Below are 20,346 nucleotides of genomic sequence, written 5' to 3'. Positions count from 1 at the left end.
CATTCTGATCACCTTCAAGAACTGTTTTATCCTGGTTGCGATCATATCAACGAAGGTACCGGCAGTTTGTAGCTTTTCGAGTTGCCGAAATCCTAGATGCGTCACAAGTGGATACAATGCAGTGGGTTCCCTCACATCTAAACGTGCACAAGGTGCACAGTGTTGAAGGAGTTTTTTTATTTACCTATACAAAATATAAATATAAACGTGAGTTCAGACAATAAAATATAAAATCAATTAATAAAATGTTATATACAATGAGTTTACAAGCTATTAGCCGGCTCGGTACTAAACATTATTCCCTGCCAGCTAAATTAGCTGTGTCTCATTTTTTCGTGCATTTGGCACCATGTAGTCAAAACTTCGCATCCATATAAAGATCCAATTAACCCTCTAACCTTAGGGCTCATTTCCATAGTGCTCAGCCTCATCAAGACATATAGATCCTTGTCGCGCTTACCGTAAAATGATGGAAAAGTAGTCATCTGCCGCACAAATCCCTGCATATGCTTGTTCTGTAATAAACTTACATAGCCATCCTTCCAACTGCCTTGAATCTGAAACAATGCCTTATAACAAACCAAACACCCCTCAGGATTATATATGTGCTTCTTGTTATGATTGGGGTATTTTACCATTGAATGGTCACAAGAACATGGATGAGATGTGTATATGTCTTCATGGACACCACATTTGCCATATCCTGTATCAAATTCCTTCTCTTCATCTGGCATTTCTCTATCCAAGTATTCTTCCTCAGATTTAGACAATGGTGCCACGAAGCTAGATCCATGTTCTTCTGTTGGTGTGGTTTTGTTAGTTTCAATATCAATCATCTCTTCCTGTTCATTCCTTGGGTTAGGCTTTGATGGTCCAGTTTGTTGGAAGTCATGTTGTTGTGGCCTTAAAAGGTCCACAATTTTTGGCAGGAGCGGCGGAATTCGTTTTCCAGAACTATAGCTTGAAGGGCTGCTTTTCTCATTGCCATAGCAGTCACTCTGATATGCTCGTACTCAGTCAGAATAATGGCATCAAATGTCCACTCCTCAGCAACACCACCAGTAGCATACTTGCAGAATACTGCAAATACTTCACGATCACCAGCCCTTTTCTGGTTGGTGAATTGTTTGACTGTCCTATGGACAATGCTCTTCCTCTACTCAGGTTTTTTAACAGCTGATGTTCCGACAATGACACATGCTGCTGCAATGTCAGTCAATGCTGCCAGACAAGTATTGGCCACCGTTTTGTGCACTGTTGTTGATGGCATCGATCAATTTGCATTTTGCACCAATTGCAGCACTAATTATGGGGTCATTCATCATCTTATCGATACTGTCCCTGGATAAAATTGCACCAGCAAGTGGTGTCAAAATTTCATGGCCTTTTGCACAGGGCCAGGGTGGTGAATTTGTTAAGGATGAACAAACCCAATATTGTGGCTTGTTTCACTGTTACCTAACAAGAAAACTCCATTTTCATGGATCAATGGCTGTGCTGTAGGAGCATTGCCATTCTTGTAGGTGAAAACAATGATCATACCTGCAGTTATGTATGTATTCCCAGATGGTACCTTAGTCCAATAATTTGTTATTTCTTCGGCCATTGCAGCATTCAATGTATTTCTGGCTGCTCTGGCCATGGTCGGGTCTGAGGTACCAACAAAGTCAACTCTTTTGACTTCTGCAATCTGTTGCTCTGTAACAACTTCTGAGATGCGGAGCCTCCAATTCTTGTCTGCATCTTGTCCTTTCTTGACGTTCCTGGTTTCAGACCCAATAAAGTAAAGGATCTTTTGTATTATGTCAAGGCACTTGTACCCTGACTACCCACCTAAACTGGTCGACCATGCTTGGGACAATCTTGCAGATTTCAACAAGCATTCTGGTAACATCCAGCCTAGCACCTCCGATCTTGTGACAAACTGTGCAAAAAATCTTGTTAATATAGTTATTGGCGATTCATCAATTATGTCACGTGAAATTGAGGAAAACTTGACTCAACTCTTAAATGTAATTATCTTTTTCCTTTATTTATTTATTTGTCGTCAATCATGAGTAGACCGTTTTGATACATGGTAATGGTAATTACATTTTTTTGTCATTTAACAATATTTTATCCAAAAAAACTAGACTATCAAGATACTGTTTGTTTACATTGTATTATTTTTGCGTGTTCGTAATTTGAAACTATGAATCAGATGATGACAACTTACAATAAGCATAGCGAAACTATTGACTTTACAATGACAAAAGCCAAGTTACTTCAATTATATTCGTGAATTGAAGTAAGTTGGCTTTTGTCATTGTAAAGTCAATTGTTTCGCTATGCTTATTGTAAGTTGTCATTATCTGATTCATTGTTTCAAATTTGACATAGTTTGTACGGTTTGTTATCACAAATTTCGATTTCGTATTTGTCGGGTTTCTATGTGAAAATTTAATTTTGATAAAAGTGTTATTGAATTATTAAAAAATGGTTGTACGATATAATGTATCATGATCATAAACACTGGCACTTTCACCCTCCTGGTGGTATTTTCACTTCAAACATGAGTTATTGTTTTGAGTTTTGTAGTAATTAATACCCATTAATCAAGTTTTTTAAATAGATTCAGGGTAATGGCTTTCGAGGTAGTGTCGTTGAGCCAATTCCGTAGTTATACATGTATCAATTGCGGATTCTCTGTCCGACATCTTGTATTTGGGTCTGCCAAATTAGATTCCAAAATAGTGACATACATACATTTTCCGCTTCTACTCGTCGATCCCATTCCGGAGATACCCATATTACATGGTATGAATTGCGCATATTCGCTTTCTAATGACCGCCACCTTGAATAAATGCCCGCTGTCTTCGATTGAAATCCATCGTAATTATAGGTCAGCCATCTTGGATTTCGGTCAAGGAGTCAAAAATATCTCCAAATGACAAAATGACAAGCGATCAACGAACGAATGATAACGCTATGTCAGAAGTGGAAAGCAATAATGATATAATCTTCTTCCTTCTTTTTCATGACAAGCAGCCCGTGCGACACAGCTCACTCGGGGCGGTAGAAGGTAACGATTCAAATTGTTGGCAAGCTGCTTCACGAAGTAAAGCCGAAGATGATACACGTGTGTTAATGGGAATTTTTTTGTTATGTCTTTTCTCGATTCAGATCAAGCTATATCAACAATCAATACGAAACTAACGATTTTAAATTGGCTCACCACTTTAGTAGCCTATTGGTCCCAAGCAAACGATTGACGTACCCTAATCTAGTCGAAATTCTACTACTACGCAATGTTTGTTTTGATTCGCTATGAAAGTTTGACAGATAAAATGAGGGGTTTGTCGTGACCGGACCGAGGTTTCCAGCCTCGGTCACGGCTACACGAATCTCGACTGATCTGCTTCCAGTACTGCTGCTGCTCTTGCTGCTGATGCTCCTGCTGCTGATGCTCCTGCTGCTGATGCTCCTGCTGCTGCTGCTACTGCTGCTGTTTGGTCTCCGTTGCTTCCAAAGTTAGTTACAAGAATGACCTCTACGAGCTTAGGTAGCTCGTTTTTATACCTCCGTGCTGTGTCAGAATTTCCCCTCACTAAGCATGAGATTTTGTTTGCATCTCTCTATTATCACTTCTGCCACGCTCCACTCTAATTTAGATTAACTCAAATTGAGTGTTTCATTACTTGACTCACCTCTCAAGTTTTTATTTATTTCATTATTATTATTCCACACCAACTCTATCTACCACAGGGTTATTGGTTTTTCCTATGTTTCGAGGGGTGAGTCGATTAGCTTGGGACCGAAGATAGTACCAGAGCTGAGCCAAAAAGTTGTGCACGTTATTTCGGGACCTTCTGGTCTTAGAGTTACCTCTATGGCTATATCCTCATCCGTGTATATTGCAACAAAGCCGGCAAGCAATATATCATTATCCTTCTACCACTCCGATTGAGCTGTGTTGCAGTGAGAGTTTATCGTGGTAGTCGTAGCAAACGTTTTGTCTGTATCCAGAGGCGTCGCGTGCCTCATTTGTTTACCTGTGCACCAAGCTTTGTTCGTTATAGTTTACCACCACATGTTAGTTTGTGTTTTATTTTTCAATGCTCCATAAATTCGAGGGAAATATTCTCCATCACTATGTCAATCACTACCTAACGTAACATTTGAAGAACCTTCATCTTGTACAAACAAAACTTGTATGGCCCTTTTCGCGCTAACCGAAGTAGGAGGATTTGCAAAACTTAACTAATTCCAGCTGAACATTGCATTAAGTTCTAAGTAATATTGATCGATTCTCTTCGTCGACTTTCTATTTCGTTAATAACTTGAGCACATAACCATTTCTTGTTGTGTTTGTCGTTTTAGTTGCTAGATAAAAACTTCTTTTATCGATCTACGTGCTGAAAATAATTGGGAATGCATTTACATGGCCGTGGAGACATAATGCAATGTTCAGCTTGAATTCTCGTTTTTATCAAAAGGCTAACTCTTTCGACTGAAGTTTAATAAAGAATATCCGTCAAACATTTCCGAATTTTTTTTTTATACAAAACAATGTCAAAATCTAGAGAAAATTCATAGTTCTCTGGGTAGCGAACTTGAATTTATTAACTTTTTATTCATCAGAACAACATCAGAATGAACCAGGGGAAGCACTGGCGCAACTATCGGTAATTGAGAGATTCACAACTGACAAGAGAGTGAGAGCGGGCTTTTGCGCTCTCTTTCTCCATTACTCTCTTTGTCTGCTATCAGATATCCAAGTGCACAGCGAGAAATGCACACTTTGGACACCCATACATCACAAATGTTCTTCACACATTCAAACCGGTCTGCAAGTATGATAACGTCCAAAGCGTACCAGACTGCTGTTTCCGTGTTGCTCCCGTTTGACGCGTGACTGCTGAAAGCTTCAATTACAACCAGTGGTGCAAACCGCCATGTATTGTGGAAAATTTGTGGTATGTTTCAAGAGGTGATAGAAGGTCTGCTTGGCTTACATCAGGCATTTGGCCATTCACAAACTTGCCACCCGCTACCCAAAAGAGCTCGTTTTTATGTTCACTATTTAACGAGTTTTGTCATGGTAGTGATATCGACATGCTTAGAAATCAATGCATTAGGGATTAGGCAGACCATCCCAACTGAATTTAACCCTTTTTGAAGCAAACCAAGGTCGAAGATATTTAATTGAACCACACTGTAAAATAGTGTACTCATGGTCACTTGTGGTCTGGAGTCAAGAAGTACAGCTATAATGTGACCATAAAATCTATTAAAATCTAAACGCATTTTTTAAATTGTTTACACCTGTGTCGTGCACAGGTTGCACATGTGGACGCGACGCCACTATCTGTGTCGTTGGTTGGTTTATGTGTTTGGATTCGCTGATTTCGGTATGTCCATTATTCCAAAAAAACTACCATTTTTGTGTTCGAAATAACGTGATTTTCTACGCATTTTCTCGCAAATGGCGTAGATTTTCGAAAAAAACGTGGTTTTGTTTACTAGATTGTTTTTTTTTTTTTGCGACCGTGCAAGATAGAGTTGCGCCAAAATAGTAAAGGTGCATTTCCAAAATGTACAAACTTCTCGCTAGAGTCAGGTTGCAAAAATGCTTTCTGGAGCAGTAGAAGCTTATATTAGGTTCTGCATACTCATAATTTTAAAAAGGACCTACCATTTGGTATAGCTATCAACTATCAACAAGAAAATTTTCTGGTCAAAATAGAAAAAATCTTCTTTGCGTTTCTTCTTCAATCTTCGCCCTGATCTTCGAAGTGGTTCTTGTACTTCCGGTCTCAACCCTTCGAAGACTGCTTCGTCCCGAAAAATGAACGAGTCAGCTGCAAAACCATAGAACTCAGATTCGGAACTAGAGCTTAACGCACCTACATTATCTTTTTCATCCTCTCTCCTCCTTTTCTGTAACTATTTAGATTCGCTTCTTTTCACAATTTTTCACTCCTGCTAAAACACCAATCGAAAGAGGAAAGATCACTTGATCGAAATCGTTATGCACGTTACTACAGTTTCCGCACTGGATAAATGGCGACAGTTGTATCCCGTACACAAAGCATCGTAAAAGCTCTGTGGTTTTTGGCAAAATATTTTTCGAAACATCTGAACACAAACAAAACGCTATTCTTAAAGACAATATAAAAGAACAAACCACAGAACCTAAAATAGTCTCGCTCTAACCGTATACATACTGCAGCGACTTCCTCTAATTCTAATTTGGTCTACCTTTCCCCTTAAACTCTAATAGAATATCGCTACAATATCTGACTGTTACAAAACATAACCAAATATATATATATATCCATAGATCAGATCCATGCAAACGCAGTCAAATATGTGGCTCAATCTTATGAACTCGATAATTCCAATGACACTACAACACTGTTAATGAACGACATTGTGATTTACCTATACAATTTCAAAACTACTTATAGTTGTTTCCGTTGGTTGACGCATGGTTAAAACAAAGATGTAACGCCATTCTGTAAGCAAAAATTAAATCGAAAACTGCATATTATCGAAGACAACATAGCAAGCAGACTGGCAGCTCTGTAAGAATGCAATGGTCAAATACAGAAGCGCTGCACTTGTGCAAATATCGAACCACAAATATGAGCAAAACTAGTATTCAACCCTCTTTGTTGAGGATGACATTTTCGATATGAACTGCCTTCAGGGCTTATACTGGTGTGCACTGGTGCCAAAAACTGCAATTTACACATCATTACCAACAAATAGAACCTGTGTTCCATGTTCCAGTTTTCGCTCTCTCCAGACCGATTAAAGTGAATCAATTCAATTTAGTCAATATTCAGTTAATTAATCGCAGTTTTGAGCACTAGTCAGCGGAATGTAAATGTGTCAGTATTTTAGCGTTTACATACGAAAGCGTAATAGTGGCCAGTTTTATTGATATGTTGTTTTCGATGGTACTGTCATAATTACAAAACTAATAAAATGCGCCCCTAGGATCACTAGGGTGAACCAAGTTTACCCAAACATATTATATTTTGAATTAGGATACTCGCTACTGGTTCAATCTATGGTGTTATAAATCGTATCGATGATAGAAATCGTTACTCCTTGGTATACCATGATTGAACACATGGCCTAATTACAACAAATGTAATCAGAAAAGCACACCTACACTGAGAAATGACTTCCAAACTACTGGAAGCGCTTTTACGGTTCACCCTAGCAGTCAATTGGACGCAAATCAAATCTCCACTTGATTGATGCAAGTTTGGTTTACGATTTCTCTTTTTTGAAGACATGAAAAAGGCGAATCATACACAACATTGGTAGACAAGATATTTATTAAATTATTTTCTATAACTATATATTGCGAGAACTGCGCGCGCGCGGAGAACAAAGAAATTATTTATATTTGAAACGAAAGAGTAGAATTTTACATTGATTTGAAGGGTAATCAAAGCTATATATTGTATATTGATCGCGCGTATTGCATTCGAAATCGGACAAACAAGCGGCGCAGAATCAGCATTGTCTCGCTTGTCGTCGTAGAGATCTGAACACTTTTATTCTATAAAAAAAAAAAATGTATTGAACTGTGTTAGCGCTGAGTACACACTTTTTTAATAAAACAATAGAAAATCCACACTCCCCTGCTGTCACACACCCTTAAATCGTAGAATGAAAAAGAAATCCTGCCTTACCGCACACAGTCATATCGAATCTATTTGCCCTTCTTTACACCCTTCTTCGACGCTTTCGGAGGTTTCGATTTCTTCTTTTTCTTGAACGGGCCCAAACCCTTGCGTACCATGGTGCCACGCCACCAGGCCTGAATCATAATTGCCGACCGGTGCTGTTTGTTGGCAAAAGCCTTTTGCTTCTCCCGTTCCTTGCGGGACTCGGCGCATATCTTGATCTCCTTCTCGCGATGTTTGTACAGGATAACCATTTCCTCGTACTTGACCTTCAGCTCGGCAATGTGCTCCTTGTGACGGGTGATATCCTGGTCAAACGCCTTGATTTCGCGCTGATACTTGTCCGTCCAAAAGGAAATTTTATCGTTTATTTGGTCGATGCAATAGTTGATGTAGACTGCAATTGTAATTTATATGTTGTGTGAGACTGTTCAATGCGTTCGTTTGTAGAAAAAAAAAAATACTAGCCATCAATTTCACTTCTAAGTCGCAGTTCTCTCTCGATGTTATCTCTGGTATCCTTGGATGTCTTGATCAAACCGTTCTCCTTTCCTTCGATGACTATTCTAGCCTGTTCGTGACGAGTGTTTTCCCATTTCTGTACCAGTCTAGACTTGACTTCGTTTTCCACTTGAGTGTCCTGAAAAAATCAACGCGGGGAAAATGTATTTTTAATTTAGAGATATGTCTTCAAACAATATTGATCTAATTAAGTTTGAAGTATTTTCCGCATGTACACGTTTTGGCGAAGATTACAACTAGACAAATTTATATGGAACATAGGTACATGATAGTCACTCTAATGTCCAAATTATGTTCGAGTTTAACTTTTCATTTGGTGATATTGTCGTTTCAGTCTATTAAAGTCATTTCAGTCAGTTAAAGCCTATTTGTTTTATCTAAATTGGCAATATTGAAAATATATGTTCGGAGGTCTTCAATGCAATGTATGTGGTTCTACTAACGACTAACCTGAGCCCTCGTTTCCAAATCAAATATTTCATCGTTCAGTTGCTTCAGCATAGATTTCCTCTCCCTCGTCTCGCCATCGAGCTGCGATTGCAGGGCCTTTAGCCTCTTCTCATTCAAAATACTATCCCGAATGAGCTGATGTTCCTCTTTCTCACTTTGAATGTCGTTGTCCATAAAGGTATGTAGCGTCTCAAAGGAACCATATTCTGCCATTTCAACGTGTGTATCGGAAAGTAGCTTCCTTAAATTTGATCTAGAAAGAGGTTCGAACAGCAAATTTGTTCAATTACGCTGAATTGGAATTTCACTAGGCAAGCATTCACATGTCATTTTTCAACTTGACCAGAATCATCATTCCCATCGCTACGTCGATCGCTTGATTTTCGTTGGGCATCCTGCTCTTGTAGGACGGATCGAACCGCACGTGCATCGGGGGCTTCTTGGCGATGGGGGTGCTTCCGTGGTCTTCTTCCATGTTGACGATGATCAGTTTGAAGATGGTCTCCTCCAGAACGGAATTTATCATGGCACTTTCGATCTCGTTGAACTTGGATTTTGGTTTGGTGTTCGCCAGGCTGAATGAGTCATTAGTAGATGCTGAAACAATGCTCCGAGCGGTTAATAGTTACTTATCTTCTAGGTTCAGGACAGGCTTCTGGTGTGCATACCGATAGTATATTCGTTGCTTTCATCGCTTTCCGAAGACTCGGAGGATTTGGTGCCCACTTCCAATCCCTTGGACATTTTTTAACATGAAATTTTGTGACAGATATTTTATTTGGATGGTAAATAGTTCGTTTCTAAGGACTCCCAACAGAATGGATGCGCATGTCCCGTCGTATTTTCTAATTAAGTAGTACTAAGAGCATTACAAAATCAACAGTTTGTTCTATTTATTGACACATAAACTCTACAAGTGCAAACTCCGTACGAGATTTGTTTGTAAAATTAGCTTTTCGTCTTTTTTCGGGGTTCATCCTTCTCGGGCTCCTCTTCCGCATCATCCGCGGCGTTTTCTAAAACGGAAGAAAGCTATCATTTCCTGATCCCGATATAAATTTCGACCAAATCAAACTTTTTTCGTCTGCTTTCCTAACGTTCTTCGCGTTTTCCTCCTGCACCAGCTTCGTCAGGGTATCGTTGGATGATTCTTTGATGCCCTTGAGTGATTTTAACAAATCGCCGACGCTATTTCCTTCCACCTTTTCCTGCAGTTCGGTAACGTTTCCGTTCCTGGATACTTTAAAACATATATGGGCCATTTGGCTGGCTTTATTTGAACAAACTTCTATTTTAAAATAACCGGCGTGAGAGAAAAATCTTGGTTTTGATTTTAGTTTCCTTCGTAAACAAAAAGGTTTCGCTTTTAAAAGGGCGTTTCTTTTAATCAGTCGAGTGGTCGAGTCATATTCACCACTCTTATTTTGAAGATTCGTTTTGTGACAGTGTATACACGAGAGTAAACTGAAAAGGTTTGGCAACCACGCGTGGAGGTTTTCTCCCGGACGTTGACGAGTGTGTTGATTTTGTTTGTGGTGACGTGAGAAAGTGAAGGAGGGAAGATTTTTTGCTTTTGTTTCATACACGCACGTAAATGAGAAGTACCGTTGGAGTAAAGAGAGTCTCCCGGGTTCAGAGACAGTCGTCAGCGCCAATTTTGACGTTTTGTTTTATCTCCTTTCAACGTCACATCACCAGTTCGACTGTTCGAGGCAACAAGCTGGTGCATTTGTTGGTGAAAATTGTAAGCAAATAGTGCATTTTATTTCAATAGTTGACCTATATTTCAATTTCCAACCGTTGCAGTGCTGTTTTATTCACCGTTCGATAGATCCACACGGTTCCACGCACCATGGGAGTTCCGAAATTCTTCCGCTACATTAGCGAGCGCTATCCGTGTCTGAGCGAGCTGATTCGCGAAAATCAGGTATGTATTATTCGTAAAATAGGCTAATCCATCCGGAGAAAACGCTGGTTGTGTAATTATCCACCTTTCGAATCGACGTCCGCAATGTTAATCGATAGCGACAAGTGCGATACACCAAATGAGGAAGGATTTCCATTCCGCCAAATGATAACCTTTGAAGGGCATGAATTCTGTTCATGTTTTATTTTTATCCGATATTCGCTGATGGTAAAGACGCGCGACTCGCCACAAAAAAAAAAAAAAAAAAAATGGAGTGCAATGTCGCGATATATCTTGCGGATGTAAACAGATTCACGTTTGTGATTCACATCTTGTTTGTGTGATTCATTTTAGGTTCCTGAGTTCGACAATCTCTATCTGGACATGAACGGCATCATTCACAACTGTTCACATCCCAATGACTCAGATGTGTTCTTTCGAATTTCGGAAGAGAAAATCTTCAGCGACATATTCCATTATTTGGAATTTCTGTTTCGGATGATCCGTCCACAGAAGCTATTTTTTATAGCTGTTGATGGGGTGGCCCCACGGGCCAAGATGAACCAACAGCGAGGTCGTCGGTTTCGATCGGCTCGCGAAGCCCAGGAGCAGATCGAGCAAGCCGAAAAGAAGGGAGAAGTTTTGCCAACGGAGGCTAGATTCGATAGCAATTGTATTACGCCCGGCACAAGCTTTATGGTTCGGCTCCAGAAAGCATTGGAGCACTTCATCAAGGTTAAGGTTAGCACAAATCCCTTGTGGAAACACTGTAAAGTGATTCTGAGTGGACATGAGACTCCCGGAGAGGGAGAACATAAAATTATGGAATACATTAGGTATGCCAAAGCTTCACCGGGTTTCGATTCTAATACGCGTCACTGTTTGTACGGTTTGGATGCTGATTTGATAATGCTGGGTCTATGTACCCACGAAAGGCACTTCTCTCTGCTAAGAGAAGAGGTAAAGTTTGGTAAAAATGATAAGAAATCGAGTATCGTTGAGGAGACTCGGTTCTACTTGCTACACCTGACATTGATGAGAGAATATTTGGAGTTGGAATTTGCCCCGGTGCGAGAAAAGTTGAAATTTGAGTTCAACATCTACAAACTGATAGACGATTGGGTCCTGATGGGCTACATGGTGGGCAATGATTTCATTCCGCATCTTCCGCATTTGCACATCAACGAGAATGCACTGCCGACTCTACTCCAAGCCTACATGGACATCCTTCCGTCGCTCGATGGATACATAAACGAAGGAGGAATATTGAATATGCCCAGATTGGAGGCGCTTATGAACCGGCTGGCACGATTGGATAGGGATGTGTTCCTCGAAAACTACACTGACTTGATATATTACAAGTCCCGACGAGGACCCAATGATGTAAGTATAATGGACCTGCGCTGAATTCGACCAACACTTGAACTTGTTAAACATATGTTTTAGACGGAGGCATTTGATGTAACTATAGACGAAATTAAAGCAGCATCCGATGTGGACTGTGATCTCTCGGCGCTTATCAAAGCTTCGGAAGATATGTTCATGGATGACGAAGAATTGGAACCTCCAGGTGACATCGTTAATGATTCGGGATTCTTCGAAAAAGAATTCACAGCGTTCAAAAGAAACTATTACATCACCAAAATGGGCTACCTAGATTTTAACGAGTAAGAATGCACTCTTTATTGGAAAGGCAAGCAATAGCTCAAATTTTCTTTCATCTTAGGGAAATCCGCGCCGAACAAACGGAATGCTACATCCGAGCCCTCCAGTGGACCCTTCTCTACTACTACCGCGGTGTGCCGTCATGGGCTTGGTACTATCCCCATCACTACGCACCGTTCATCAGCGATTTGCGCAACTTTAGCAACTTGAAAATTGATTTCGATCTAGGAAAACCATTCCTGCCATTTCAGCAACTGCTAAGTGTCCTACCAACAGCTAGCAAGAACCATCTACCCAGTGCATACCACAAGCTGATGATGGATCCGGACAGCCCCGTGGTGGACTACTACCCGGAAAAATTCGAAACGGATCTCAACGGGAAGCAGCAATCGTGGGAAGCGGTTGTTTTGATTCCATTCATCGACGAAAAACGGCTTCTCAAAGCTATGGAACCGTGTGATGCATTCCTGACGGATGAGGAAAAGCAACGGAATGTGCACGGCCCGATGATGATGGTACAGTACGATTCCAAAGGTATGGAACTTTTGCCAGCCAACTACGGGTTCGATGAGATCAAACAATTGACAGTGAAAGTGACGGCAATTTTCCTCGACGAGGTACGGCAGATGCGAGTGCTTTATATTGTTAATATTTACGAACAGAATTCTTATTTTGTAGCTGCGCGTTGCAAGTAATAAGCTTGTACTCGGACCATCGAAAGGTGCGATCTTGGATGGATACGTGAAAGGCTTTCCGACTATGAAACATCTGCAGTTCCACGTAAGTAGTAGCAGGGGACATACAGATAATAATAACAAAAAATCTAAACACTGCTGGTCTGGGCAGCCGGCACCGGTGGTGTAGTGGTAAGCGTGACTGCTTTCTAACACCCCAATGGGTCTGGGTTCAATCCCAGCCGAGGTCGGTGGGATTTTTCTGAGGCATAAATCTCTGGTCACGTCTTCCTTCGGAAGGGAAGTAAAGCCGTTGGGCCCGGCCCATGTATGTTGTGAATGGGTGCGATATCCTACACAGGTGTGGAAGCTGCCTTCCTGCACATTCGGTTGCCGTCAATGGATGGCAATCGATGTCCGTCGGTGATTGGCACTAGATTGCGGAACAGAGACCGACGTTAAATAACGGAATGAAGAAGCTGGTCTGGGCAATGTTTATCCACATTCTTGACACGACAGTTAAATGGCAAACGAAGAGTCCGTCAAGAGAGCCGCATTGAAATGATATGGTATTCCACCATACAGACGTAAAAAAAAAGTTATTTTAGTATTGCACGACAATAAGAGTAAATTTTATCTCTACAGTGAACTCTATATATCTCGATATTAAAAGGACCATCGAGGTATAGAATAACAATCCCATACAAAATCGCTATCACAGTAACCATGAAATTATTTTTTACTATGGTTGTATAAGTCGATATCGAGTTAGTGGAGATCGAGTTATATTAGTATAGCTTTATTGTTTTAATCATTAAGACAAGTGGTAGAATTACAGTTATCGGAATGCCATTACCGTAAGTCACATTTCCCGGAATGATACGTTTTCCAGAATGAACCATTCACCGGAGTACCATTTATTATTTATTGTTTTTATTAAAATATTCAGAGAAGGAAATCCCTTCCGCTGAACATGGGGGTTGACTATACATACTAAAGTGAAGGATTATACTGCCGCTCATGGCAAATCCGTCCCATAGCACAAATCAGCAAGCCGAGAATAACACGTTTTAGTTTGCATCGCACCATTGCTTCTTATGTAATGGGACAACCTGTTTTGCTGTTTTTTCAAACTTTTCCAGAAAAAAGTTGTTGAGTTTATCCAATATTATGAAATATGGGTGATTAACTACCATTTCCACTGAGTATAACCAGAATTTTCCATCTCTCCCGGGGACATCAGAAACCCCTGATGGTGCATTTTTAAGAACAGAAGCCCCTTCTTCATCTTGGTTGTTCTCATTTGATAACATTGTGTATTTATTTATTTATTTATTTATTATTCCCTTCATCGGACTTTTGTTGTCTAAATGAAGATTGGATCATGTGCATAGATTTCGAGTTCAGCCAAAATCCCGGGAGAGCCGATTTCGCTTATCAGCACTTTTGCTGCAAAAACTGCCTGGTTAATCTTCCGCCTACGTTCAAGAGTTTCAATACCCAGTAGTTGGCAACGATCTTCGTAGGGTGGAAGGTTCGTAGGATCGTACCAAGGAAGGTGGCGAAGAGCGTAACGAACGAATTTCCTCTGAACAGACCTCGATCCTCTCTATCCAAACTGTTTCATACGGACACCATACTAATACACCAAATTCCAAGATCGATCGCACTAGAGAACAATATAGAGCTGTCAGGCAGGTAGGATCCCGAAACTAATCAGAGATCTTAAAGATGAATCCGAGTTGCCTGTTAGCTTTGGCTATGATATCCGTGTAATGTAGCTTAAATGTCAAAGCAGAATCAAGTGTAATTCCTAGATCACGTACGTTTTCCACACGCTGCAGAGGTTGGTTATCGATCGTATAATTGAATGCAATAGGTTTTAGCTTGCGATGGAAAGTGATGATATTGCATTTTTGAACACTCAACGTGAGAAAATTCCTAGAGCACCACTCTTCGAAACTATAGATCAGGTGCTGTAGTCAGTGGCAGTCAGTGAAGCATCGCACAACCACGTACATCTTGACATCGTCTGCATAGAATGACCGGCAGCCAGTTGGAAGTATCAAACCGATTTCGTTAATGAATATGGAGAATAGCAGCGGTCCCAAATTGCTGCCTTGAGGAACGCCTGAGTTTTTTGAAAAATATTCCGATTGATCAGACCCGATTTTCACACCAAGCTCTCGATTGGTAAGATACGATTCAAACCAACGAGTGAATCCATGAGGAACACCAAGATTTTCTCGAGTTTGGCAATTACAATGGCATGATCAACCCGGTCGAAAGCAGCCTTGAGATCCGTGTATACGACGTCCACCTGTGCCCCTGCCTCCATATTCCGTAGGCATAGGGAAATGAAAGGAGCGAGGTTTGTTGAGACCGAACGTTTGGGGTGGAAACCATGTTGGTCAGGAGAAATGTAGTTTCTACAGCTGGCAAATAAAGCGTCGTTGATGATTATCTCGAATACTTTCGAGCAGGCACAAAGTGAAGTAATTCCTCGGTAACTCTCCACATTTTGTTTGTCTCCTTTCTTGAAAATCGGGAACATGAACGAAGATTTCCAACGAGAGGGAAATACACCTTGTTGTAACGAAATATTGAACAGCTTTGAAAGCGGAGAGGAAAACTCTGTTGAGCATCTTTTGAGTATGGACGATGGAATGCCGTCAGGCCCAACAGCGTTCGAGAATTTCAACTTCTGGATGGCAGAGGTGACGAGGTCCAATATGCCCGTGAAAATATCAAAGCTGAACGCGTCACTGGGAGTATCTCTGATCCCTTCAGCAACATGGCTTAACGATGCCGTTGAATCGTTAAAAACACTCTTGAAATGCTCAGCCAGGAGGTTACATTTCTCTAAAGAAGTGTTGGCACTTTTATCGCTTAGATGAATCTCAATCGGTAGCCCATCCTCTTTCCTTTTTGTCTTCACAAACGTCCAAAATAGCTTAGGATTACGCCACAGATTGGTCTGCATACGTCTTGAGTACTTCTTGTATAGAAAACGGTTGTACATTCGGTAGCAATTACTTGCTAACGAAAATAATCGCTTGGTGAATGGATTACGGGACTGGCTCTATTTTCGAAGAGCCTTCGATCTCACACGCTTCAAGTGTTGTAATCGAGCATTGGACCATACAGGTTTTGGAGCAGGTCTCCTCAGAGGCACACAATCCTTTATTAATCGGCTAACAACTTCGTCGAAATAGTTAACGGCTTCATCAATGGACGAACACAAGTCAAGCGACTGCCAATCTACCTGGGCCAGTGAGTGATGCGTCGTAGTCAGTTCTACGAAAGTCCAGGCTTTATACATCAACGATGTTTTCATAGAGAACAGGAACTGATCGATTGATGAATGCTTCCAACGCTGGATGATCGGCGTCTTGATGTATCAGAGGCTCGGATGCCTCAGCGACACTGCATTCTAGTGCGGCGGCTTCGTTTACCAACACAAGATCAAGCAGCCGAGCGTTTCTGTTTGGTACAGAATTAATTTGCATTAAACCATGCAGGCTAAAACCATCCAAAAGAGCACAGCAGGAAGCAGGCATGTACGACCGAGGAATGTCAATGGTTGGATGATCATTCGCGGAAATATTCCAAACAAGCCCAGACTGGTTATAGTCGCCAAATAGCAGAGCTAGATCGTTGTGATGTAATCGGGACAATACAGCACCAATGGAACTGATATGGTTCTCAACGCAGCTCAAATTAGATTTACGGTCAGGAGGAAGGTACATAACGCCGATGCTTATCATGTTGTATGACGTCGTAATCTTCACCCATAACTGCTCAAGAGAAGTACTAACCGGTTGGTTTCAATAAACGCATACTTGCCTGAAATCGAAGGTTGGAAGACCCCTTCACCGTTCTCAACCACAGGGCCAGAACGACTACGATGGCAGGAATCAGTACACACAACTGCGTTGAGAGGCTTAGGGGCTTCCATGGGGCGGTAGGCAATGCGTTCTGGGCTGACAGTTTCAGAAACGTGGCAGCTATGTTCAGAATCGGTGTTATAAAGGAAGCCGTCATCGGTGGACTGCAGACCGTGATGTTCAGGATTAAAATAAGCAACATTGGAAATGCAAGACGTGCTGTAACTTGAAGGCATATCAGGCGAAGAATTGTCTTGATCACATTTGTACTTGTAGACGATAACCTCAAGTATCTCGATATTTCTGATCCTCTGAAAAGCATTTTTTTGGCAATGACTCTCTTGTAGCAATTGACGTTGAAGTGGCCCCTCCTTGCAGCAATCATTTCCTTCGACGGATAATTTTCCAAACGAGATTTGGGGAGGGATAACGAGGGATTTGATCACTGTTCTACAGTGGAATTGCCGAAGTCTTATTCCTAAATTAGACTCTTTTAAGTTTTTAGTTCACAATAATGATTGTGATGCATTTGCTCTTTGTGAAACTTGGCTCTCTTCAGATATATAGGGGAAATGCAGGTAATGTCGGCCTAAGTGTCCCTAATTTCTTCTTCTTCTTCTTCTTCGCATTTCAAGCTTATTGCATATCGCATATTAGCTTATTGCGTGCTCTCAACTTAGTGTTCTAGATGCACTTCCACAGTTATTAATTGAGAGCTTTCGCTGCCTGTACCATTTTTGCATTGGTATAATTGTGTGGCAAGTCCAATCATACTTCTATATGCCCAGGGAAGTCGAGAAATTTTCCAACCCGAAAAATTCCTAGACCGGACCGGGAATTGAACCCAGCCACCTCCAGCATGGTCTTGCTTTGTAGCCGCGCCTTTACCGACTGAGCTAAGGGAGGTCCCTAATTTGGGCCCATACATAAATTCAGCAATCGAATAAATTTTCAATAGCAACCAAAAATATCCATTAGTAACGTCCCAATAAGCCGTTCATCTAGATAAAATTGATAAATAGCAGATTTTTATCGATGGGCCCCTATCTTAGATCCATAGGCCAACATTAGAGACATTTCCCCTAGATCTTCCTTTTAATTTTTTTTTTTTTTTTTTTTTTTTTTTTTTTAACTCTTTATTTGTTCCAAATTCAAAATAAATTACATTTCATTTTTAACCTAGGTGCTCCAGTTACTACAGTAACTTACCAGCCTTAATTGTTATGATATATATCTAAGTGTTTTTACATTGTTCCTGTCTTGGCAATTCAGTATTTTAAACAGGTTTTTTAAACCTGCATGTCAGTATAACAATTGATAGCTTAAAACTAAATAACTAAAACTAAATCTTATCTAAGTATAAAGGGAATTAATCGTTGCAATTGAGGATTGTAACGATTTTTGCCGGAAATTATTAATTATTTTGTTGGACATTTGTGCTAAAGTCTCAACATTCGAAATTCTATGTACTTCGGTAGTACTGTACCAGGGAGGCAACTTCAAAATCATCTTCAGAATTTTGTTCTGAATCCTTTGAAGTGCTTTTTTCCTGGTAGTGCAACAACTAGACCATATTGGCACAGCGTAAAGCATGGCCGGTCTAAAAACTTGTTTAAATATTAGAAGTTTATTCGTCAGGCAAAGTTTGGATTTCCTGTTAATAAGAGGATACAAACATTTTATATATTTGTTACATTTGGCTTGAATGCCCTCAATGTGATCTTTAAAAGTTAATTTATGGTCAAGTATTAATCCAAGATATTTCACTTGGTTTGACCAGGAAATTGGAACTCCGTTCATAGTGACTATGTGACTACTACTAGGTTTCAAAAAGGAAGCCCTGGGCTTATGTGGAAATATTATAAGTTGAGTTTTGGAAGAGTTGGGAGAAATCTTCCATTTTTGTAAATAAGAAGAGAAAATATCTAAACTTTTCTGAAGTCTGCTGCAAATAACACGAAGACTTCTTCCTTTAGCGGAAATGCCTGTGTCATCAGCGAACAAAGATTTGTGGCAACCCTGAGGCAAATCAGGGAGGTCCGAAGTGAAAATGTTATACAATATAGGCCCAAGAATGCTACCCTGAGGAACTCCTGCTCTAACAGGTAGTCGATTAGATTTGGAATTTTGATAATTTACCTGCAGAGTTCTGTCAGTTAAATAATTTTGAACTAATTTCATAATGTAAAGTGGAAAATTAAACTTTTTCAATTTAGCAATCAAACCTTCATGCCAAACACTGTCGAATGCTTTTTCTATGTCTAGAAGAGCAACTCCAGTTGAGTGGCCTTCAGATTTGTTTGAACGAATTAAATTGGTAACTCTCAAGAGTTGATGAGTAGTTGAATGCCCATGGCGAAATCCAAACTGCTCATCTGCAAAAATTGAGTTTGTATTGATGTGAAGCATCATTCTATTCAAAATTGTCTTTTCAAAAAGTTTACTTATTGAAGAAAGCAAACTTATTGGACGGTAGCTAGAAGCTTCAGCTGGATTTTTATCCGGCTTCAAAATTGGACCAACTTTTGCATTTTTCCATTTATCAGGAAAGTATGCCAAATGGAAACATCTGTTAAATAATTTTACCAGGAAAGACAAGGTACTCTCTGGGAGTTTTTTGATGAGGATATAGAAAATTCCATCATCACCTGGAGCTTTCATATTTTGAAATTTTTTAGTTATAGACCTTACTTCGTCCAAATCAGTCCCCCAGGAATCATCAAAAATATTTTCCCGAGAGAAAATATTCCGAAAATCCCGAGCAACCTGATTCTCAATAGGACTAGTAAGACCCAAACTGAAATTATGGGAACTCTCGAATTGCTTAGCAAGTTTCTGAGCTTTTTCCAAATTTGTGATCAAAATTTTACCACCTTCTTTAAGCGCTGGAATTGGCTTTTGAAGTTTTTTCAAAATTTTTGTGAGTTTCCAAAAGGGTTTGGAACTCGGGTCTAATTTAGAAACATTATTTTCAAAAGTTTTGTTCCTCAGGGCAGAGAATCGCTTTTTAATTTGTTTTTGCAAATCCCGCCAGATAACTTTCATGGCAGGATCGCGTGTTCTTTGAAATTGTCTCCTACGGACATTTTTAAGACGGATCAAGAGCTGAAGATCATCGTCTATTATAATTGAATCGAATTTAACCTCGCATTTTGGTACTGAGGCAGCTCTTGCTTCAACTATAGAAGTAGTCAGAGATTCAAGAGCATAATTAATTTCATCTTTGGTTTGCAAAGGAATGTTTGGATCGAAGTTATATTCCATAAATGTTCGATATTGCTCCCAATCAGCCCTATGGTAATTGAAAGTAAAGCTGTTGGGATTAGAAATTATTTCTTGGGATATTTCAAAAGTTACTGGAAGGTGATCAGAACCGAAGTCAGCATGGGTAACCAATTGGCTACAAAGATGACATGAATCAGTTAAGACCAAATCAATAGTTGAGGGATTTCTTGCAGAAGAAAAGCATGTTGGGCTGTTTGGATATTGAATAGTGTAATAACCTGCAGAACAATCATCAAACAGAATATTACCATTGGAATTGCTTTGAGCATTA

At 40.2% G+C, this 20,346-nt stretch overlaps 2 protein-coding genes across 2 annotated transcripts in view; one reads left to right on the top strand and one right to left on the bottom strand.

The window, feature by feature from the left end:
• Window positions 1-5,613: 5,613 nt before the first annotated feature.
• On the bottom strand, window positions 5,614-9,447 carry LOC135713480 (dynein regulatory complex protein 9). Its single transcript, XM_065236605.1, has 6 exons — window positions 9,327-9,447; window positions 8,982-9,255; window positions 8,659-8,911; window positions 8,155-8,326; window positions 6,037-8,083; window positions 5,614-5,687 (listed from the first exon to the last, which is right to left on the bottom strand). The coding sequence occupies exons 1-5, from the start codon at window positions 9,400-9,402 to the stop codon at window positions 7,713-7,715; spliced, it is 1,146 nt and encodes a 381-aa protein (XP_065092677.1). The 5' UTR covers window positions 9,403-9,447; the 3' UTR covers window positions 5,614-5,687; window positions 6,037-7,712.
• An 868-nt stretch (window positions 9,448-10,315) lies between these two features.
• pcm (pacman) overlaps window positions 10,316-20,346 on the top strand; it is a 36,700-nt gene continuing 26,669 nt past the window's right edge. The window contains exons 1-6 of the mRNA XM_065236571.1: window positions 10,316-10,402; window positions 10,465-10,585; window positions 10,919-11,947; window positions 12,011-12,231; window positions 12,291-12,846; window positions 12,908-13,009. Of these exons, the coding sequence (XP_065092643.1) occupies window positions 10,511-10,585; window positions 10,919-11,947; window positions 12,011-12,231; window positions 12,291-12,846; window positions 12,908-13,009 (1,983 nt within the window). The 5' untranslated portion in view covers window positions 10,316-10,402; window positions 10,465-10,510. The remainder of the gene's footprint in view (window positions 10,403-10,464; window positions 10,586-10,918; window positions 11,948-12,010; window positions 12,232-12,290; window positions 12,847-12,907; window positions 13,010-20,346) is intronic.

The sequence above is a fragment of the Ochlerotatus camptorhynchus genome, unplaced genomic scaffold (assembly GCF_037179485.1).
Source record: "Ochlerotatus camptorhynchus isolate MF236.1 unplaced genomic scaffold, CSIRO-AGI_Acam_v1.1 ptg000556l, whole genome shotgun sequence".
In the NCBI taxonomy this organism is placed as follows: Eukaryota; Metazoa; Arthropoda; class Insecta; order Diptera; family Culicidae; genus Ochlerotatus; species Ochlerotatus camptorhynchus.
The sequence above is the reverse complement of the archived record's forward strand: the minus strand, read 5'-3'. Positions and strand labels throughout refer to the sequence as shown.